At 42.8% G+C, this 24,369-nt stretch overlaps 1 protein-coding gene across 1 annotated transcript in view; it reads right to left on the reverse strand.

Moving 5' to 3' along the window:
• Positions 1-24,369, reverse strand: part of VWA3B (von Willebrand factor A domain containing 3B) — a 214,155-nt gene that overhangs the window by 86,878 nt on the left and 102,908 nt on the right. Inside the window, exons 11-15 of the mRNA XM_049696472.1 lie at positions 23,322-23,476; positions 18,571-18,709; positions 17,390-17,521; positions 12,338-12,436; positions 5,317-5,499 (exon numbers count right to left, since the gene is read on the reverse strand). Coding sequence (XP_049552429.1) covers positions 5,317-5,499; positions 12,338-12,436; positions 17,390-17,521; positions 18,571-18,709; positions 23,322-23,476 — 708 coding nt within the window. The remainder of the gene's footprint in view (positions 1-5,316; positions 5,500-12,337; positions 12,437-17,389; positions 17,522-18,570; positions 18,710-23,321; positions 23,477-24,369) is intronic.

Here is a 24,369-nt window from a genome sequence, read left to right on the forward strand (position 1 = left end):
GTATGCCTTTTGTTTATTCTCTTGCCTTGTTCCCATGGGTACAGCTTCCAGTAGTATGTTAAATATGAGTGGTGAGAGTGGATGCCTCTGCCACTTTCTTGATCTTAGGAGGAAATTATTCAATCTTTCACTATTAAGTATGATTTTACTCATAGGTATTAAGTTGATGTAAGTTGAGGAAGTTCCCCTCTGTTTCTATTTTGCTGAGTTTTTTATTATTAACGGGTGTTGCTTTGGTCAAGGCTATTTGCGCACAATAATACGACCATATGATTTCTCTTCTTTAGCCAATTAATACGCTTGATTACGTTGATTGATTTTCTAATGTCAAACCAGCCTTATACATCTGAGTAAAATCCCCCTTGGTCATAATGTATAATTCTTTTATACACTGCTGGATTCAGGTTACTAATGTATTATTGAGGATTTTGGCATCGTTGTTCATTGGTATATTGGTCTGTGGATTTCTTTTCTTTTTTTTTTTTAATACTGTCTTCTGGTTTTGGTGTCAAGGCAATACTGGCCTCATAAAGAGAATTAGGAAGGAAGTGATCTCTCCTATTTTTTGAAATAAATTGGTTTAATTATTTTTTGAACTGTTTGGTAAAATTCTCCATGGAGCCATCTGAGCCTTGGTATTTCTTTTTCAGAAGTTTTAAAATTATAAATTCAGTTTTTTATGATTTTAGTGCTATTCACATTGTCCATTTTATCTTGGTTGAGTTTTGGTAGTTGGTAGATTTTGTGGAAGTGGTCCATGTTTTTTCTAAGTTGTCAAATTTATGAATGCAAAGTTGTTTGTTGTATTCCTTTTATTATCTTTTAATGACTGTGAGATCTACTGTGATGTCCCCTATTTCATTCCTGGTATTAGTGCTTTGTGTCTACTCTCTTTGTCTTTGTCAGCCTTCTGAGAGGTTTTATCAAATTCTTGAGAATTTTTTTCAAAGGAACAGCTTTTTGTCTCATTGATTTTCTCTACTGTTTTACTATTTTCAATTTCACTGATTTTATGCTCTTATCTTCATTGTTTCCTTCCTTCTGACTGCTTTGGGTTTATTTTGCTCTTCTTGTTCTAGTTTCTTGGGGTGAGAATGCAGATTGTTGATTCAATACATTTTCTTGTTTCCAATATAAGCATTTAGTGCTATAAATTTCACTCCCAACACTGTTTTAGCTGCGTTCCACATAGTTTTGATGTGCATTTTTGTTTTCATTCAGTTCTAAGCAAATTGAGAACTTTTCTTTGACCCATTGATAAAGGGTTTTCCTGGAGTGGACCATTTGCTTGGGCTGGGTCCCTCCTGCCTATTTTTCCCTCCCACTCTGGCATCTCTGTACAGAGGTGGAGTCTCAGGACCATGGGGGTAAAGAGGCTTCCCAGAGGGGGCCACTTGTGGCTGTGTCCCTTTGGCTAGTCCTCTCACTTACTCCAGTAAACCTGTTTTTCTGGTACATGTTTTATATATTTGGGAACTTTTATAGTTAAAGTTCATTTTCATTTGGGCATACCTGTGTATCTGGTGATTTTTTTTTTTTCAGCTGTTTTCATCAAGGCGAACTGTCACAGCGGCCAGAGTCAGGAGTCCAGCTCTCTTTTCGTGGGACAGTTATCTCCACTTTGTTCACAGTCAGAGGCTCTTAAGGGTAGGGGTTAAGAGAGCACTGAGTAGCCCCACATAGCGCACCTCCTTTGACCTTGTTGATGCTGGATAGAGGTAGAGGCTCAGCTCTCCACTGGGGGAGGAGCGCTGTGGGGTTAGTCCTATTTCACACTACCTCAACTATCTTATGCTGGTGGGTGTTGTGGAGGCAGCTTCCCACCAAGCCTCACTGACACAAAGGATGGGGGAAAGTGGAGTGTCACCTATCCCCAGCCCACACTTACTTTTTCATTTTCATTGATGCTGGGTGTTTGTGGAAGCTTAGCTCCTTGCTGATCCCTCTGCCATGAAGGCTGTGGTGAAGAATAGCAGTGATGCCCCTGATCTCACAGTGCCTTGTTAAGTCTCAGCGCTGCCTGGTGGGACGGTGGTTCAGCTGCCACTGGACTTAGCAGTGATGCCCCGATCTCACAGTGCCTTGCTAAGTCTCAGTGCTGCCTGGTGGGATGGTGGTTCAGCTGCCACTGGACTTAGCACTGATGCCCCTGGTCTCACAGTGCCTTGCTAAGTCTCAGCGCTGCCTGGTGGGACGGTGGTTCAGCTGCCACTGGACGCCTTGGACAATACCCTGCTTAGGGAACGAGGGCACTGCTTACTTCTACCGGAGTGGGGCGGGATGGATGACCAGCTTCCCTCTCAATCCTCTGATACTACCTTAGCGCAGGATTTGCAGCACACCTGCTTCTGCCTGGTGGGGTTTGGAGAATCAACTTTCCATTCAGCCCCACTCACACTACCCCAGCAGAGAAGCATTGCCACTGGCTTCCACCATGTCGGGGCTGGAATATTAGCTCTCTGGGCAGATATACTGATACCACCTGACAGGGATATCAGAGCACCATCACTTCCTTCCATGGAGCAGGTGGGTGGTAACGGAAGATCATCTCCCTGTTCAGCTCCACTGAAATCCTGGGGAAGGGGATGTAGTCTTCCCATTGATGTATGGCTGGAGTAGGGCAGGTATTGCCAAAAAGGTCTTTGGCTAAGCTATGGGAAATAGGTTGTTCTTGGGTCATTTTTTGGGTCTGTGCCTGTTAGGGATTCCAGGTTGGAGGCTTTGGCAGTGCCCCATCTGGGGTATATGGAAGACAATAACAAAACCCACAGAACTCATGCCATGTCATTCCTTAGGTTCTGAGGTCCCCAAGGCATTCCACCTCCTTCTTTCTACTTTTCAGAGTCTTCCTTTGCTTGTTTGTTGTTTTATGTCCAGGGCTTTTAAGCTGTAAGACAGAGGACCTAGGAGGAACGGGGCTACTCCATTATTGCTGGAACTGGAAATCCCTCCAGTTATTTATAATTAGATTTAAATAACAAGGTAAAAAAACTTATTTACCCATGCAGTTACCATTTCCTTTGCTCTTCATGCCTTGGTGTAGGTCTGTATTTCTATCTGGTATGACTCCCTTCTACATATAGTACTCTCTTTAACATTTCTTGTATTGCAAGTTTATCAGTGATGACTTATTTCAGTTTTTGTATATCTTTATTAACTTTGCTTTTTGAAATACATTCTGCATATAGATTCTACCCTGACAGATGTTTTTCTTTCAGTACTTTAAAAATGTCACGTCACTCTCTTTTCACTTGCACTGTTTCTAATGAGAAATCTGCTGTCATTCTTATCTTTGTTCCTCTGTACATAATTCACCTTCTTTTAAATTTTCTCTTTGTCACTGTTTTTGAGAAGTTTGATTCTGATGTAACCTGGTGTCGTCTCCTTCATGTTTATTGTGCTTGGGATTCACTGAGTTTCTTGGATCTGTGGATTTACAGTTTTAATCCAATTTGTAAAATTTCTGGTCACTATTGCTTCATATATGTTTAAGCTACTTGAATTTTTCCACAGCTCACTGATGCCTTGTTTTCTATTTTTCTGGTTTTTTGGTTTTAATTCTCTTTCTTTCCTATGTTACATTTTGGATATTTCTATTGCTATCTTGCAGTTTACTAATCTTTTGTTCTGCAATGTCTGATCTGCTGTTCATCCTATTAACATGTATTTTATTATCTCATACATGGTACTTTTTTATCTCCAGAAGCTTGATTTGTGTCTTACTTGTATCTTCCATGACTCTCCCTAACGTTTTGAACATATCAAATACAGTTACAATAACTGTTTTCATGCTCTAATACTAACATCTGAGTCCGTTTTACATGTTTCACTTTTTCTGTTTGTTTTTTCTCCTCATTATGGACCTGTATTTTCCTGCTTCTTTGCATACCTGGTACTATTTGATTGGATGTCAGAAACTGTCGATTTTACTTTGTTGAGTGGTGGATATTTTTGCTTTCCTATAATTATTCTTGGGGTTTGTTCAGAGATGCAGTTAAGTTCCTTGGAAATGGACTGATCCTTTCAGGTCTTGCATTTAAGATTTTCTAGACAGAACTGGAGCAGTGCTTGGTTGTTCCCACTGCTAAGAGAAGATCATTCTTTAAATTCTACCCAATGCCCATAAGATTATGAGGTTTTCCAGTATGACTGATGGAAGTAGTCAGTATTCTCTGCCTTGTGTGAGCTCAGAGCACTGTTCCCTCCAATTCCTTTGGATGATTCATTCCCCAGACTCTGGTAGTTTCCTCACATGTAAGCACTGATCAGTACTCTGGTTTGTCACTCCTTAAAGCAGACAGTAGGACAAAAACCACATTCTCTAGAAGGGCATTCTTTTTTTTTTTTTAAAGGATTATTTATTTATTTATTTGGCTGTGTTGGGTCTTTGTTGCTGCGCGCGGGCTTTCTCTAGTTGCGGCGAGCGGGGACTACTCTTTCGTTGTGGTGCGTGGGCTTCTCATTACGGTGGCTTCTCTTGTTGCGGAGCACAGGCTGTAGGCATGCGGGCTCAGCAGTTGTGGCTCACAGGCTTTAGAACACAGGCTCAGTAGTTGTGGCACATGGGCTTAGTTGCTCCGTGGCATGGGGGATCTTCCTGAACCAGGGCTCGAACCCATGTCTCCTGCATTGGCAGGTGGATTCTTAACCACTGTGCCACCAGGGAAGCCCATACGAGGGCATTCTTGAAATGCATATCTTCAGGCCAAGACTGGAAGACTGGAGCATAGGATTTTATTTACTTTCTCCCATTAGTGCATTAGAATGGATTGCTTTATCAGGTGTCACGTGGTTATATAGCCTGAGAAGTCAGAAGACAACTCCCTAACATCTGAATTTTTTGGAAGTTTCCCACAAATGTCTGTAAACAGGCAGTGGTTAACGAACTTTATGTATGGACCCCCAGGATGCTTGTTAAAAATACAGATTCCTGAAGTTTGGCAAAATGTTGATAATTGTTAAATGTGACTGATAGGTACATGGTCCATATACTCTTCTACTTTTGTGTTTGTCTGAAACTTTCCATAATAAAAAGAATAGAAAAAAACAAAATATATTAAGATTCCTAGGCCTCTATGCCTAGACCCTGACTTAGTAGCTCTGAAGCAGGACCCAGGAATCTGCATTGTCACAGGTGCCTTAGCTCAGGTGGTCCTTAGACCACATTTTGTAGTATGCTCACTGTTAAGTGATTCATTTTCTCCACTTAGGTGTCCTTGTGGTTGCTGTTTTCCCAATTAAAGTCTCATCCATGGGCCTCCAGCCATTAGTGCTGAAATAAGTGAACACTCTCTTCTCAGCCCATTAAGCTCTTACCTGAACAGCCTCTGGAGGACAGGGATCCTTGTAACCAAAACTGTAAGAATGGAACTCTCCTCCAGTCAAAGAAGCAAGCTCTTTCAAAAATCCATTTGCAATCTCATCATTGTAACAGAAGGAGATGGTGTAAATAGGGACTTTCTGAAAACATCTGACCTGCTCTATAACCATTTTAGGTGGCTGAAATGATAAATTTTGAGGGGAAAAGGGGAGATGGAAAGAGAGAGGAAGAGACAGAAAAAAAAAATAGATGTGAAAATTCCTAGTATTTGCTCCAGATAGTGAAATTCTCAAATAGTAATCCTGTATACAGTGGAGAGTGACTTCTTGGAAAGGTGTAAATTCAATTCAATAAACCAAGCAAACATTGCCAGATAGTGAGAGTATGAAGACCAGTGACTCAGCTCTTGCCCTCTGAGGGCTCACAGTTTGGTGGGAAAAAATCTGGGAGAAATATTTGACTAACCAAACTACTCAATTTCAGTGCACCTAAACCTAAAGTCCATGCTTGTAGAATGCTGGGCTATACTTCTGAGCACTTAAAAGTATCAGGGTCATGGGTAATACACCTTGGCTGTTGGGATTCTACAGAGTGAGGTCACCAGATCTCCATGTGGCTTCCAAAGCATCTACTCCCAAAAAGTAATTTCTAGGCCATGGTCAATGTGTCTCCCACAGAGTGAAAATAGAGACATTGACTTAGGGTCCTTCCATGTGCTGGGCACTCTGCTGGGGACAATAATATCCCAGTTAATCCTCACAACCATCTCGTGAGAGAGTTTTGGAAAGACTGCTAGTTGCCCACCTCTCCTTTTTTTTTTACTGTCAGAGCCCTGATTTTCTTTTCATGGTAGCAACATACTTAGTTAAAAACAAACAAACACACACATACACACATACACACTCATCTTCTGACACTTTTTTTGCAGCTAGGTGTGGCCAGGTCTGTCCATTGAGATATAAGCAGAAGTCTCAAGGGAGAGACTTTTTTTTGCCAATAAAAAAGACAAAGACTTAACAAAAAAAGCTAATATCCTCCCCTTTTCACCCCTGCCCCCTGGAAAGTGGACACTCTGCCTAGAAGTGGAGCAGCTCTTTTGTGACCATGAGGGTGGACGTCACACACACAGACAGTGAAGCATAAAGATTAAAGGAAGCCTATTTCTTGGAGACGTCCTTGAATAGCTGTATAACCCAGACGACCTTCCGCTGGGCTTCACAGCCATAGGATATAGGCCTCTCCACTGTTTCAGCCACCATTGGTCTGCTCTTCTGCTTTTCCTCCCAGTAACGTGAAACCCTAATTGGCACAGTAGGTACGGATATGGACTCCACTTAAAGATAGAGAAATTGAGGCTCAGAAGAACTAAGTTTCCTAGGGTCATCAACCTCTTAAGTGGTAAGACTAGATTCAAAGAGTTTTTACTCCTAGAAGCAATGCCAGACTATGTGTTTCCCCGCCATTTGCAATAAAGACCGTCTCTTGCTAAGGACTGACTCTCCGTAAACATTACCCGATTCTCAGGAAAGATGACTGATGAACTGCCCTGCCACCTCTCTACCAGCACCACCACACCCAGCTGAGCACCCTCAGAAGTGCCTCTGATTGTCTTGCTTCCACTGCCTCTGTGTTTCTCAGTCCCTCTTTGATGGACCCAAATTGCTGGCTCCAACTGGAGAGTGGCCAGTTCCCACTCTCCACCCCCAGTTCCTATCCTTTGACCGTTAACCCTTCCTATACGTTTGCTATGAGCCCTGGGGAGGCAGGGGGATGAGGGAGGCCTCTGGACTCACCACTGGGAGATGGCCAGTTGAGTGGTCCCCCAGAGACTGGTCTCATTCCAGCCACCACTTACACATGGCTTCAGTCTCTGTATCTGACCAGCCTTGAACCTGTCCTTGCCCATAAGTCCACCCACACGTCTCCTCCTCTCTTCTCTCCCCTCCCCTCTGCCCATTGGCTGGTTCCTAACCAAACAGCAACCTAACCTAGCTGAGGGCTGATCCCATCCCTCTTGTCAACTTCAAGGACAGAGCAAAGCCCTCTCTGCTGCCTGCTCTTCCTTCAACCTAGCTTCCGTTTTGAGGACTTATCATGTGCTGGGCACTAAGGGCTCTGCTTGTGCTCTCTCCCTGCATCCCCCCCACAACCCACCATGGAAGGTACTATCATTATCCTCATTTCTTACAGGACTCCTGGCCACTGCCCCTCAGCCCCATATACTAGACTGGAGATGCTAGACCTAAATTCTGTTAATTTGATAGATAGGGTTTTAGCTAGAAATTACTCCTATATTGACTTACAGCTGAGGTATTTGGGAAGGGAAAGAAACTAACGTTGATTTAGTGCCAGCGGTGTGGGTGCCAGGGGCTGTGGGCAGCGTTTTCATCTTCCATACGCTACCTGACATTATTTCATATGGTCATTTGCTCCTTGCCTATCTCACCATAAAACAGAAGCTTCACTGAAGGCAGGCATGTTGTCTATCTTGCTCCCCACTGTATCCCAGACTGATAGCAGTACCTAGCACATAAAAGGTGCTCAGTAAATATCCGTGTAATGCCAAAACAAAAACAAAAACAACCCCACCCCCAAAAAAAACCCAGTGTTTAGGGACTTCCCTGGTGGTCCAGTGGTTAAGACTCCGTGCTTCCACTGCAGGGGGCATAGGTTCGATCCCTGGTGGAGGAACTAAGATTCCACATGCCGGGTGGCAAAAATATATATGTATGTATGTATGTGTGTGTGTGTGTGTGTGTGTGTGTGTGTGTGTGTGTGTGTGTGTGTGTGTGTGTGTGTGTGTGTATAATCTCCATGTAATGCATCCACGAGAATATCACCTCATTCACTCATAGCAACCCTGCGAGGAGGGAGCATTAGCTCTAAGTCACGGATGAGGAAATTCACATCGGGGGCACTTGCCCAAGGTCATTCAGATGGGCAGTGCTGGGGATGAGCTCTAACCCAGGTCTCTGGCTCTAAAGCTGTTTATTTCCATCAGTCCTGACAGCTCAAGAGAGCACGAGCAAGTCTCTTACGTGTATCGCTGTGAGCCCCCCAGCAGCACACAGCCCCAGGTAGTGTTTGCTAAACCGGCACGAGGTTCTAGTGCCCAGCGTGGTGGTGGAGAGTTGGGCGGAAGGCGGGGCTGCACCTTGACTGCAGAAGGAGCTCCATCCCTGCAACAGAAGAGAGCCACGCCTGTCCTCCCGCCCCAGCCCTGCAGCCCCCAGGGATCCTTTTCGCTGGTGGGTGTCCTCACAGCTTAAAAGAAGACTCAGTATGTTGAAGTAAGCCTTTCACCACCACAGCCTGAGTCACCCTGACTCTCCCCAGCCACTTACTATAGTAGCTCAGCTCGCGGGGCTGTGCAATGCGGGGGCCATGTCTGTAGGACACCGAGGAAGCCTTTCTCAGCCCAGGACTCCTTCGTCTGTTCCCCTCAGAGGTCCCGTTGGTCCCTAAGATGGGGCCAAGCAGCACACCTGAGACACTCTCCCCCAGTGCCCTCGTCCCCGAGTCTAAACAGGTGTGCGGCCAGATGTTCCTTTCACCACAAAGGTCAACTTTGGGTGTCAAGAAAGGCAGGGACGGTTCTCCCAACAGCCTGAAGGAGGTTGGTTTGTGCAGAGGGGGTCACCCTGTGCCCTCCCCTGCTCCCATCCCTCGCATACCCTACGTGGGGCTTTATCATCCATCCGTTTTTGTTTAGAACGGTGCAGATACCTTCCTCACGTCCATTCTTGCGAGGGTGAGCCCCTAACTTCAAAGAAGTCCCAAAATAACCACAGCCAAAGATGTGCTGGGCTGCTCCTGACAGAGGCCCTGCAGTGTCCACCTGCACCTACAGATGCCCACCCAAGGACACCTAGCAATCCAGGCTCATGAAGAACCCTCTGAACTGGATTAATTAAAAGACTTGTCTTCTATATAATTCTGCCCTGGAAATTTAATAAACAAGCAGCACGCTGATGTTCATGGAACTGAATCCTGAACAGCATCTCTGTGCGTTCTTCCAAGTAGAAAATTCTGCAGAGTACCGGGAATAATGACATTGGTCTTACATATTCAGGTCCTACAGTCAGTGAAAATTCAAAACCAAATCGAGATTGAGTGGTACATCTTAATGTCCTCTACATAGAACATGAATATCAAATATCCATTTGTTTTTTTGAGAGAGTCTGAGGAACAATGCAAAATAAGTAGATTGTTTGTGGGGAAAAGGCAGATACAAATATGAAATGCCTGAATAAGAGTTTATAAATCACTTTTTCAGTAACTTGCATATTTCTGATTCCAGCTCGTTCATTTCCCTAGTGCCTCATCGTTAAGTGGACCACAGACCCTCTGGGAATTTGGGGGCAAGCTACTGATCTTCTCCCCAGAGAAATGTATGAGTGCATTTTTTATATAATTTTGGGAGATTCCAGACCCTCATAAGTCTATGATGGACTGTAGACCAAGAATCCTTCTCAACACACTGCTGGTACAGTGGTACTTGGTAAATCTTCTTCAAGGGCTATTTGGCGTATCTATCTAAACATATACCTTTTAATTGAGTCCACTTCTCAGAACTTATGCTACAGATATACATGTGCAAAATGATATATGTGCACAGTTACTTTTGCAACCTTGTATATAACAGGAAGATTGAAATAACCTAAACACTCATCACCGGGGGACATAAGTAGCTGCGTGATGGAATAGTAGGCAGCTATAGAAAAAATGAGGAAGCTCTTTATGAAATGATATTAAGCAATCTCCAAGGTATATTGTTTTATTAATACAGTCGCAGAATTGTGCGTGTAATATGCTACCATTTATGTATTTTAAAAGGAAATATACATAAACAAATATCTGTCTGCATAGCAAACTATCTCTCAAAGAAGATGCACGAAACTGGTAATATACTGGTAATATACGTATCACCTGCCTCATAGCTGGTGAAGGGAGGTGGGAGGGAGGATTTTCTCTACATTCTATCCTTTCGTACCTTTGTCATTTGTACCATGTGAATGTATTACTATTCAAAAATATAATCAAGTCAATTTTTAAGGTAGTTTTATTAAATCTATGTCATTTAATATGATGCACTCATTGAGAATGATGTTTCTGAAGAATTTCTCATGACTTGGAAAAACGCATATATTAGATGAGAAAGAGCAGAAAATTGAATTATGAACAATTTACACCTTATTCTTCCTTATGATTATATACTTACTTATATTTTCTAAATTACAATAAAATCAGTTAGGATTTATTAACAAGAAAAAGATCCCCTGTCCAGATGACTTGCAAGTCAGAACCTGCAGCCTACTTCTTTCCCCAAATGCCAGCCCCATCCTTCTAGGGGCTTTTGGACAGCCGTGAACTCCAGGTGCTCAAACTCAGCTTCCTCCACCAGAAACCCCCAGGTCTCTCCTTTTTAGATTTCAATCAGTTAATAACAATTACTAGAAACCAGAAATCAGTCATCTTGACCCCTTTCTCCCTTGTTCCTCACCCAGCCCCCCACCTCCTGCCCCCAAACTGGCCACCAAGTCCTTTGATGCTACTTCTATGATCTCATCTCTGGAGGGTCCCCTCCTCTGCATTTCTGCTGCTCCTCCCTGAGGTGGGACCTCACCAGCCCAAGATCTAGTCTTTCCCTGGCTCTCCCATCCACCTGTGCATTAGAGGCATATCTCTAACGCACTGGCGGATGGGACCACCTGCTCCTCTGAGAGTCCCTACTGAGGTAACGCCCATCCTTTCTGTGTGACATTCACGGACCTTCACAATCTCCCCCAACCAAATCTCCGAGACTCGGCCCTGACACTTTTCCATTCATTGCTCTCGGGATGTTCCCTCGAGCAGCCCACATATTTTCACACCTCTGTTCCTTCTGCCCAGGATACCAGTAATCTCCCCCGTTTAGGAAATTTCTTCTCCTCCTTCCAGACACAGCTGAAATGCACCCTCCTCGGTGGAACCTTGCCTGGCCTTCTCTCCATTGCGTACAGCAGAATTCATCACTGTGCTCCGGTACAGCCCGTAGCACAGGCAACTCCACTCCCTCTATCTCACCAGAATTAACTGTATATGCTAGCACATCCTCCGATGCGTAAGCTCCCCTAGGGCAGGATATTATTCATCTCTGTAGCCTCAAATGTGCAGCCGCCACACAAGGAGCATAAACAAGGCACGATAAATCGCCTCTGAATAGAAAGTGCAGTGAAGTTGATAGGAAAATCATTCCAAACACAATTTCACTTTATACAACTTCACGGCCATAGATCTAACACGGTAGTAAAATCCAGCTGCTCTAGTATTTAAGCCCTGGACCGTTTGACACCGGGTATCGTACAATATTTGCCTAGCAGTCTTCGCATGCAGACACTTCACAATGAAGGAAACAAGTTGATACCAATTCACTTTAGCGGTTAATTTACATTGTCCTGGCCTGCACACCCGTATATTTATTTAATGCCCAGAGCATTAGTCTTTCATTCACAAAGCTCAAAAGAAGATGAACAGACGCCGCTAAAACTTTTCAAATATTTTCCAGTCAGGCTAAACAAAGAACATTTCACCAGAAAGGCATGCTTTTGTTTAAATGATTACTAAGTTAAAATTAGGGATAAAACCAAGGACACTGTGCAGTGACGTGTTTTAGATTCAGCGTCCCCAAAGGAAAAAAAATCAAAAAGAATCTCCTCACTCTTAGTTTATAATAAAATATAAACCAGTCTTCCACGGACGGCATACATCTCCTTTCATCGGGTTTGTCTCCAGGTCTATGGGTGGGCATCAAATTAACCAAACAACACTCACTGTCACTTAAATTCTCCTCACTGTTGTAGCAGACAAAGGAATTTCTCAGTGTGTGTGTTTTTACCTCAGTTCTGCGTCCCTAAGCCAGGCAAGTATCTCTCAACAGCTTTTTAGTGGCAGTGGAAAAGGTCTCCCAAACCCATGCTCAGCATTCACTTTCAGGGGATTAGTGAGTCCCTCTTTGTTCCCAACTTTGATAAGTACCTGGTCAGGTCTCCCATCTGTCAAAAGGTAGATTACTTGTGTTTCTTTATCAGCAAAAGCAATTTGCAGGGCGCTCAAGGTGTTTGTGGAACTTCCAATCTACAGAAAAGAGAGAGAGAGACATACCAAGTACATACTTGAATCTCAAAAAAGATCTCACAAACAACTGCTATTTATTCTCTGCTTCCAAAAAGAAAAGTACTTGTGAAATAAAAGATATATTTAAATTAGATTGAGATCATAATTTAAGTCCAGGAATTCCAAGAAGACAAATCCCTGAATGTGTCATAAAAGCATCTATGCAGACAGTTCCAGGATAGCTAGAAGCCAGGACGATGGATTTCCTGTCCTGATGACAGAGCTCTTAATTCAATTTTATCTTTGTGTGTTTCTGTGGCAGGCACTAACTCAGTTACTGTTCATTCAGCTGTCAGCACGGCTTAAACATGCAGCCTGAATTCCCCCCAGGCGGGGACCATGTTAGCTTCCAACCAGGATAGATTCATGACACCCAGTATTCAGCAAACATGAGTGTGGTGTCATGAGCAATCCAGAGGTACAGGAAACTGTAAAGTTGTAAAACGCCTGCAGTTTCTGCCCAGGGAGGTACAGAACCGGCCAAGTTGTCACTCCAAAACTCAGAATGAGAAAAAGCCAGACAAACAGCAAGTACATGACTTTTGTTATGCCCACGAGAGGGCTCAGGTCACAGGGCAACCAAGTGGCCCCAAATCTGGGGAGAGTCAGGCAAGAGGCCAGCCCTGGCTTTCTGGGACAGGACGCAGCCAGACACTAGAAGAAGAGTTGGGCTGGGGTGACTGGTGAATCAGCGGAGGCTGCCAGGTGTATGCTGGCAAGAGGCCACAGATATGGGGGCATCGGCGCTCTCGTGAAGGCTGTTTTGCCACAAACCCCACAGGGTGCTCACAGAATAGATGGGAGAGTCTAGAGAAAGTCTCCTTCACGGTGCAGAACTGGGGGAGAGAAACACAGGAATCTCCATAGAGACCCTCTCCTCACTCCCCCCAGCAGAACAAAAGCCTTAATCTGTGTGTGTATATGGGGTGGGGGGCAACAATGGACACGCTCACCCTAGGGCGCTGGTCAAAACCCAGGAAGGCTGGGGGAAGGAAAGAGGAAACAACACACTCTCTACATCTGCGGAAGGAGCAGGGCTATGTGCTGGGCTCAGAGACACTGAGAAGGCCACGCCCCTGAGACTCCTGGACACCATGCCTGATTAAGACTGAGGCTTATTCAGAGAACACCCACCCCCATCACTCCCCTAGAAACATCAACTAACAAATAACTTTCAAGAGAAACGCTCTCTCTGAGGCCCAGCGTGAAGGGAAAAATCAAAAGCCGAAGATGAAGCAGACAGCCCTCTGGCACGCCATCCCCTACCCAACACCAAGTGTCGCTGCCAGCAAACCTCGAAGCCAGCCCGACTCCTAATTAGAGTCATTTCAACCCACCCCACCAAGAAAGGCACGCCCATTTCCAGGCACGAGAAATATTTATCTCAGTCGCTATATACTGCACGCGATGTCCAGCTTTTAACAGAAAATAAGCACATAAACAGAAGAGCAAACAACATACTCCCGAGAGACAAAAGTACTCATCGGAAACAAACACACACATGACACAGATGCTGAAACCATCGGACAGAAAATTTAAACTAACTGTGATAATGGCAAAGGTGAACAACATTCAAGACCAGGTGGGTAATTTCAGCAGAGATGGAACCTTAAGAAATAATAGAATAAAAATGCTAACAGTAAAAAACTCAGTAGGACGGTGAAGAAGTCTTTCAAAGAGTTCAGAGTACAGTTGTTCCTTGGTATCCACAGGGGTTGGTCCAGGACCCTCTCCCCCGGACAGATACCAAAATCTGCAGATGCCCAAGTCCCTTATATAAAATGGTGTAGTATTTGCATATAACCTATGCACATCCTCACATATACTTTATTTATTTTTTGATAAATTTATTTATTTTTGGCTGCATTGGGTCTTTGTTGCTGCACGCGGGCTTTCTCCAGTTGCGGCGAGCGGGGGCTGCTCTTCGTTTTGGTGCGCAGGCTTCTCATTGCGGTGGCTTCTCTTGTTGCAGAGCGCAGGCTCTAGGCGCGCAGGCTCAGTAGTTGTGGCGCACGGGCTTAGTTGCTTCGCGGCATGTGGGATCTTCCCGGACCAGGGCTCGAACCCGTGTCCCCTGCATTGGCAGGAGGATTCTTAACCACTGCGCCACCAGGGAAGTCCCAACCTCCTGTACACTTTAAATCGTCTCTAGATTATGTATAATACCTAATACAGTTCAAATGCTATGTAAATAGTTGCCAGCAACAGCGTGCAGCAAATTCAAGTTTTGTTTTTTGGAACTTTCTGGAATTTAAAAAAAATTTCCATCTGGGGTTGGGTGAATCCATGAATGAGGACCCTATAGATACAGAGGAATGACTATAGGTTCAAAACAGCCAAGGAAAGAAGTAGTGAACGTGAAGATAGAGGAATAGGAATTACCCAAATTAAAATACAAAGAGAAAAAACAGCAAATCAAAACAGAAAAGAGCACCAAAGAGCTGTGGAACAGTATCAAATGGTCTGATATACGCTTAATTGGAAACATAGGAGAAGAGGGAAAACAGGACAGAAGAAATATTTGAAAAAAAAATAATGGCTGAGAATTTTCCAAAAACAATGACAGACATAACCCCATGGACCCAAGAAGGTCAGATAACACCAAGCAGGATAAATAAAATAATCACCTAACACTTCTGCCAGAGTGGTATACAAGGAAGCCAAGTAGTGAGCTGGGACGTTCATCCCCACCAACTGTACCACGTCCTCCCTGCTCAGTGATGTCCCCTCCCACCCAGCAGTAACAAGGTACTCCTCCCCATCAGGTGTCAACAGAGTTCGAGTGGGGAACCTGAACTTCAACCTGCACCTGGAAGTATGAGGCAGGGCCCACCCATCCCCCTGACAGCGCAGTGTGAGACACAGCCAACTAAACAGAAGGCTAGAAGAATACCCAGAGCCTCATAACATGAAACAAAAATGTCTAGGATTCAACTGATAATCAGTCCATCGTACCAAGAAGCAGGAAGCTCTCAACCTGAAATGAAAAAGATAATAGATACCAACAGCAAGAAGACAAATATGTTAGAATTATTCGACAAAAATTTTACATTAGCCATGAAAAAAATACTTCAGCTAGCAATTATCAACAATCTTGAAACAAATGAAAACTAAAATGCATCAGCAAAGAAAAAGGTCTCATCAGAGAAGAAAAAAAGACATGAAGGAGAATCAAATGGAACTTTTAGAACTTAAAAATGACAATAACTGGGCTTCCCTGGTGGCGCAGTGGTTGAGAGTCCGCCTGCCGATGCAGGGGACACGGGTTCGTGCCCCGGACCGGGAAGATCCCACATGCCGCGGAGCGGCTGGGCCCGTGAGCCATGGCCGCTGAGCCTGCGCATCCGGAGCCTGTGCTCCGCAACGGGAGAGGCCACAACAGTGACAGGCCCGCGTGCCGCAAAAGAAAAATAACGGTAACTAAAATTTTTAAAATTCTCTTACCCAAGGACTGGCTATGCCAGCTGACCACTGCTCTGCGACACCAGCACACGGCAGGCTCAGAATGTCTGAGTGTTGTCCTGAACTTACTGGGTTGATTCCTGGACCAAACCAGTCTAAAGAATAATAGAGGAATCTGGTCTTCTTGAAAATGAATTTTGCACATTCAGCAAGCAAGCAAGGGTTCTTCAATGAAGACTTTTGAAGAGACCAGAATCACACTTCACAAAAAAATGCTCTGACATATTTTCAGCCACGTAGATGGCTGATACCATTCATCAGTGATTTTTACACGAAGCAGAACCCACTTATGTTTTCACCCAATGAGATTCCATATATAATATCTTGTTATCACAAACTCTAAATTAGTGGGCTCTGACTTAAGATATTTCCTACTGTAAAAGAAGACAACATATGTCCCAAGGAACCAATTTAACAAATTGTTTATGAATTTAATATTCTTTCCCAGCATAAGGTAGCCAGTTAGGACAAAATTTTACAGGCATTAATATTTCTTATAGATTTCCTCCTCCCATTTTAATTTTATTTATTTGGCCATGCTGTGCAGCTTATGGGATCTCAGTTCCCTAAACGGGGATCGAACCCGGGCCTTTGGCAGTGAAAGCACAAATCCTAACCACTGTATTGCCCCTGAATTCCCCCTCCTTCCATTTTTAAAAAACAAATCCCAAGGGAACTCTAGAACATCCCAATGACAGTGCAAGTTCTGCTTGGTTAATATTCAGGGAGAGTCACTAACGCCCATTTGTGGCTTCTTGTCAAATCCAGGACTCTAAACTCAGGCACTGAACTATTTTAAAGATACTTGCGATCCATATTGGACCTCTAAGAATAACTCTTGGTCTCAGTTTTAGTATATCTTAAATATCTGGAATGCTATGTGGTTCTAGAAAAAGAACTTTTAAAATTAAGTTCAAGGCAAGAGAAAATTTGAGGAAAGGCAAATTCTCCCTAGTCTGTGCAAATGCCAAGAGCAGAAGCTTTAAAGTTCTCCAACTAAAATGCACGCCTGAAGGAAGTATTTCACCTTCTTATGATATCCTGCTGCCCTATCTCTCTCCTTGCTTTCAGCCCTTACCACTCACACTGTACTGTATGTTTCCACAAGTTCATTACTTTTGAACAAAGTCCACTGTTAAAACCAGCTGTAATATATCATTTGAAGCAAGAATGAAGCGTCAGAAGAAACAAATATGAATGTTTAAGTAAAAAAAAAATTATATTTTGAAATTTGTTTTCATAAAAGTGCTGAGACTTGAGCCAAGAGAAGTGCTGTCAGTAGAAGCTTATCTAAAGGTTAGATATTGACAGAAAAGATTGAATTAACATGACCTCTGTAAGCAAAATGAACGTCTATGTGAAGCCATGGCTATCCTTGGCGTTCAAAGCATTTCTCAAGCATTTCTATCCTGATCTCTATCCTTCTTCTCCCAGACCCAGGCTCCTTCTTACCTTAATGTCTCTAACCCAGGCCTGGGCCCCTTTCAAATTATCCTCATCAATTTCAACAAGTTTTTCCTGCCAAGCAACGGCTTGAGCATCAAACTGCACAAAATTGAATTTCCTTTTATACTTCAGCTGTTCCTGTAAGAGACAATTATTATTTAGCCATGAAACCACTTATGTGTGAGAAAAGATTAGGAAAGGTCAGGGTTTGATATATTTTAATCGTTTGATATCTCTTTTCAGTTCTAGAAGCTAAAAATTACATTCAAGAGAGAAAATGTTTTCTAGTTCAAAAGGCATTTAAATAAAATTTACACACAGTTTGGATATTAAAAATTTACAAATGTATATATGTATAAACACATATATATATGTCACATATAAGTTTATATACATAATGTGATATTATATCCTGTGTTTAATACTGACATTAATGGTATACCGAATATGCACACTAAATGCTTAAAAGAATCCAAAACAGTGTTATCGCTTTGGTCAACATTTTTTTGGTCAACATCTTTTTGGTAAAGCTATTTTATTCACTTGCCTTCCATCAATCAGCTCATGTTCCTCCAGCAGAAGTTCATCAAATTAAAAATTCTATTTTGTATTTGTCAAACACCCCCTGCAATTGTTTACTATGGTTCATACTCACATCAATACTACCAAGTCATGACAGTACTCTGATACCTGTTTATATGTGTGGAAACTAGGAGTTAGGGAGTGTTAGCAGCCTGCTTTGGGTAGTACAACTCAGAGGCAGCACAGGTGGAATAAGGACCAGAAGCTCCTGACCATCAGCCCACGCTCCTCCCACACATGCAGCATCCCTAACACGCACTGGTAATTAAAATAAGCATGCCGAGCTGAAGAGTATCTGGAAGACAGTGGAGGCGTGTGCACACCACAGATTCCAGGATAGAGAAAACCTGGGGCAATGGACATAGAAATTTCCTTAGCAACCCGTATGTGTTACAGGAAGGACCCACAGAAGGAAGGGTCTGCTTGCAAAGAACGGATGATGCTCTCACTGGCAAAAGGGAGCCTTTTTCTGAAGTGGCTTTTCTGTGATTTCTGAGCGCACATCTGGCCTGTGCATCTCTGACAACCACTACAGGTGTTGACTGGCGGAGATGCACTCATGATACTCGGCCCCCAGGTGCCTGATCCCGACAGCTCCATCTCACCTGCATGAGCTGGATGATCTTGTTCTTCACCAGGTCCAGTTTCCCCTTCATTGAGTGAGATGTGTCAATGAGAATGTAGACACAATCACTAGGCACTTTTCCAAAAAGGACTTGACTCCCATCCTGTAGCCATTGAATCCTAGGCAGGAAATAGTTGAAAGGGAATGGTTAGAGCCTGTGGCACTCAGAGCATCGTCCTAAGAACTTAATGATACGTCTACAGAGGAAAATCAATAGGACAGAAAAATAAATCCAATACTGGGCTCCAAAGCCAAAAGTAAATTACTTCCAGTCATCTGGTATTTTTGAGGCCTTTAGCTATGACTTCACACCATGTATTCTTCTAACCCTGCTGACTGCAGTCAAGCTAGTAATGCCAGCACATTCCTGAAGCTTCAGTGAAGCTTATGGATAGAATCAAGCAACCCCAGATCCCAGGAATAACCAAGCGCTAGGTGGTCGTGTAAGCAGGACTGCTTCTGTGGTCCAGGCTCAGGATCCCATCACAGGATGTAGATTAAATTCATGGTTGCAGGCAAACCCTGGGGCAGAGGGTGGGGCAGACAAAAAAAATACTTGAAACTGAGTTCAGAGTTCAGCAAGGCCCAGTCAATTAGAATTTACAGGGCAAAACACTGAAGAGGAGATCACTACATAGGAGAGAAAGAGCGTCAGAGAGGGATGGAAAGAGAGATTGAAAGGGAGAGAGAATGTGCTCCAGATATCTGCAGAAGGGTGCCCTGGAGACTTTGGCTAAGTTATGATCAGGGCATGTGCGTGAAGAAACTACTGAAGCCGGGGAATAAATCACCAAAAAAGTAATAGATGGACCAACCCCTCAGAGCTCACGCAAGTCTGGAAATAGTTCATCTTCCAATCAGCCAGAGTGGAAAAGCCTCCGTAATGCATGTGGCCTCAAGTAGAGTCCTCACAATGGCATTGCCTTAACAGTAGGACCAAATTAGTCCTGAACTAAAGGCTCCCCTGCACCTACACTGACATAACTTAAAAGCAAGCCCCAGAGTAACTTACTGCATTCCAAGTAACAACTGCGTCACAGAACACACATAAAAAATGCATCAAAATCCAGTACCCAACAATGTAGAATTCAAAATATCTGGCATCCAGTAGAAAATTACCAGGCACACAGAGAAGCGGGAAACTATGACCCATAACCAGAAGAAAGACAGATCAGAAGAAACGTACCTGAAAATGACACAGATGATAGAATTTGCAAAAAAGGATGTTACGCAGCTATTGCAAACATAATCCATACGTTCAAGAAGGTAAAGTAGGAACAGAATGAGGAGAGGAACGGGAGATCCAAAAAGAATCCTCTGGGGGAACGTCTAGAGATATACAATGACTGAAATGAAAAATACACTGCATGCTATTAACAGTGAAGTAGACACTAGCAGAAGAAAAGATCAGGGAATTTTAAGAAAGACACAGTAATAGTAAACAATCCAAAATAAAACACTGAGAGAAAAAGGTTAAAAAAATATAACAGAATAAGCAACCCATGGAACAATATCAAGGAGTCTAACACATGTGTAATTAGACACTAAGGAGGGGGAAAGGGGCACAGAAAAATATTTGAAGAAATACAATCAAATGTTTCCAGTTTTGATGAAAACAATACACCCACAGATCCAAGAAGCTCAAAGAACCCAAATAGAAAGAAAAGAAAAGAAAAAAAAAAAACAAAAAACCATGACACATCATCATATAATGGCTGAAATTTAGTGATAAAGAAAAAAATCTTAAAAGGAACCAGAGACAACATAGGAATAATAGGTGACTTCTCATCATGCAAGCCAAAAAGAATGGGGAACAATTTTTAAAGTATTAAAAGATAGAACTGTAAACCTAGAATCCTATACTTAGCAAAAATACCTTCCACAAATAAAAGTAAATTCAAGAGTTTTTCAGACTAAAACAGCTGAGAGAATGCATCACCAACAGACCTGTGCTAGGATCTGTACAAACAGACTAAAGAGCAACAGAAATCACAAATATGTGAATCAATACAAGATACATTTATTCTCATTTTAAATCTGTTTACAAGACAATTGATTGGTTATAATGTATTTGGGGTTTATAGCATATGTGGAAGTAAAGTGTGTAGGACAGCAACAGACAAGTCAGAAAGGGAATGGAAGCTGAAGACTTTCATGATGTACATGAAGCAATATATTATTATTTGAAGCTAGACTGTGATAAGTTAGAGATGTATATTGTAAATGCTAAAGTAGTCACACCACAACAAAACAAAACAAAACAAAGAGGCAGAGTTAACAAGCCAATAGTGGGGATAAAATGGAATCGTAAAAAATGTTTAAACCAAAGTAGGCAGAATAAGAGTAAAAAGGGAACAAAGAACAGGTGGAACGATTAGAAAACAAACAGCAAGATCTTAGGTTTAAATCCAACTAAATCAATAATCACATTAAATATAAATGATCTTAACACTCCAATGAAAAGCAGAGATTGTCAGATTGGATTAAAAATAATATCCTTACATATTCTGTTGACAAGAAGCCTATTTCAATATAAGATACATATAGGTAAAGGTAAAAGGACAGAAAAAAGAAAAATCCTGCAGGAAATAACAAAAGGAAGCCAGAGTAGCTATATTGATATTAGACAAAGCAGACTCCATAACAAAGAATATTACCAAAGATAAAAAGGGACATTTCATAACAATAAGGGAGTTGATTCATCAAGAGGACCTAACAACATTAAATGTACATGTATTGGCTAATCGAGCTTCCAATTACATGAAGAAAAAATTTTAGAACTGAAAGAAAAATTGGACAAATACACAACTATAGTTGGAGATTCTAACACCCTTCTCTCAATAATTTATAGAACAATTAAGCAGAAAATCAGTAATAATATGGAAGATTTGAATAATACTATCAACCAACTTGAGCTGAGATATTTAAAGTATACTCCACCCAACAAAAGTGGTTTTTTCTTCATATTCTGGGCCACAAAACAGATCTCAACAGATTTCTAAGAACTGAAATCATACAATATTTCTCTGTCCACAGTGAAATTAAAAGCTATCGGGAAACATCCACAAATACTTGGGAAGTAACCCTTTGGTCAAAGAAGAAATCAAAGGGGAAATGAGAAAATGTTTTGAGATGAATGAAATGAAATACAACATATCAAAATTCGTGAGAGACAGTTAAAGCACTACTCAGAGGGAAATGTATAAAATTAAATGTTTATGTTAGAAAGGGAGGTCAAGATCAGTGATCTAAGTATCTATCTCAAAAAACTCAAACCCAGAGTAAAGAGAAAGAAGGAAATAATAAAGATAAGAGTAGAAATCAATGGCATAGAAAGGAGAAAACCCTACAGAGAAACAAAACAAAACAAAACAACAACAGTGAAACCAGAAGCCAGTTCTTTGAAAAGATTGATAGGATGGATAATCTCCAGTCAGACTTAGAAAATAAAGATGACATAAATGACCAACATCAGCTCTATGTATATTTAAAGAAATTGAATGCAGCGTTAAAAAAAAAAACCTTCCCACAAAGAAAAGCTCCAGGCCCAGATGGCTTCAATGGTGAATTCCATGAACATTTAAGGGGGAGATGAAGTCTTCCAGAAAATACAAAAGGAGAGAAACCTTCCCGGCAACCCTTGATACCTGGTGGGAGGAGAGGGACAAACAGACCCAGGAGCTGCCAGGTGGGGTGTCTTCTAAGCAGCTTCCTTTTCCCCAGATTTGAAATCCAAACTACTCTCCTAAGGGAGTCAATCCCAAAACCATAAGCACAGAAGACTCCAGAAGCAAGGATTCCTTTTTCTGAGTAACCCATCATCAGCTGGGTTTTGAGAAACTGGGGCTCTGCAGAGTATATACGGGGGGAGACAGGTGTCTGCAGCTTGTGGTTTATAACAGAAAACATGGAAGGAGGGAAAACGCTCTGATTGCAAGTGACTACTACAGGCTGGGTACTAGCCTAAACTCATTAGACTTAGTATCTAATCTAATCCACAGAACACATTTGTAAATGGCATGATCATTCCTGCTTTATAAATGAGAAAGCTGATGCACACAGACACTGACTAACCTGCCCAGGGTCACAGAAAATAGCAGACTGGGGTTAGAATCCAGCTCTACCTGACCTTAGGGCCCATGCACCTAAATGGACGTGGTCTTCATATTCTAGAGCATCATCTAGAGCACCTCCCTTGGCATCAGCGAGATGAAAGTGTTGAGCTAGGTCACCCCATGGAGCTGATGTTGAGGTCACAGCCTAGTACACTAGACTCTTATGAGCATTACCATATTTTAAGAACCAGCAGGGTTGAGAGGGATCACATGAAGTTATTTTTAGCAGATTTCTAATATGTATATATATATATTATTCCATTGCATATAAATGTTTCACAACATTGTAACAGTTGCCTTGAAAGGTAATATTCAAGAGTACAGAGGACAGGTGTCATACAGTCCGCTATACACCTGAGGCCCACAGAAAATGCAAGACATTAGCAGAAGTGTTCCTTTGCCTCCTACAGTGATGCACAATCAACATGATAACTACATCTTTGTTTGCTGTTTTTCAGAGTCTGCACTGGCAGACTGCATGGCAGTCTGCATGGCAACCCTGACGTGACAATGTTTACTGGCCATTTCTCTTGGTTGAGCTTTACCAAGGGCTCAAGCAGACTTGAATTTCAAGAGAGACTGGATCATGCAATGTACCCTCATGCAGTACACCAACCTCCTCTGGATCCGGGCCAGGACTGCATGAATTCTCTCACTGTACCATGTGTACTTCTCCTTGGTAATGCAGACGTGGACCAAGCTCCCATCCTTCCAGGGAGCATGGACAAATCTGCTGCAGTATTTCGCATGCACTGTCTTCTTGTTGGTCTCCTAAGGAAACGACACAGGACAGAAGCCACTCAGAAACCTTTCAAAGAAGAAAAGTCCCCAGATGGCACCTCCACCTCTGCCTTATTACACAGCTCCTAGCACTCGCTCCCACCATAAAATCATTCAACAGTTGGTTCAACCAAACTTATTACCGGGGCCTACTCCGTATGGAGGAAACAGTTTTCGGGTTTTTTTTAAAAATAAATTTATTTATCTATGGTTGCGTTGGGTCTTTGTTGCTGTGCGCAGGTTTTAGTTTCAGTGAATGGTGCACGGGCTTCTTGTTGTGGTGGCTTGTCGCGGAGCCCAGGCTCTAGGCGTGCGGGCTTCAGTATTTGTGGCACGCAGCCTCAGCAGTTGTGGCTCGCGGGCTCTAGAATGCAGGCTCGGTAGTTGTGGCACACGGGCTTAGTTGCTCCGCAGCACGTGGGATCCTCCCGGACCAGGGCTCGAACCTGTGTCCCCTGTATTGGCAGGTGGATTCTTAACCACTGCGCCACCAGGGAAGCCCCCTTTTTTCATTTTAAAGGATAACTGTGGATACTCTGCTGAGAATAGACTGTAGATAGTCAAGGGTAGAGTCGGGAGATCAGTGAGGCAGCTTGGACCAGGGGTAGGAATGGTGAGAAGTGGCCAGATGCTGATTTACAGATATATTATGAAGGTAGAACTGACAGGATTTAATGAGAGGTCAGATGTGGGTATGAGATAAAAGAGGGGAGTCAGGAATGACTCCCAGGTTTTTGGCCCAAAGAACTAAACAAGTGGAGTGGCAATAAATTGATGGGAGGAAGATTATGGGAGAGCAGCCTTGAAGGGAAAGATGGGGATTCAGTGTCGATGTGTTAGGTTCCAGATGCCTATTAGACATCCCAGTAACATGGCAAGTAGTC

The sequence above is a fragment of the Orcinus orca genome, chromosome 13, assembly GCF_937001465.1.
Source record: "Orcinus orca chromosome 13, mOrcOrc1.1, whole genome shotgun sequence".
NCBI classification, from domain to species: Eukaryota; Metazoa; Chordata; class Mammalia; order Artiodactyla; family Delphinidae; genus Orcinus; species Orcinus orca.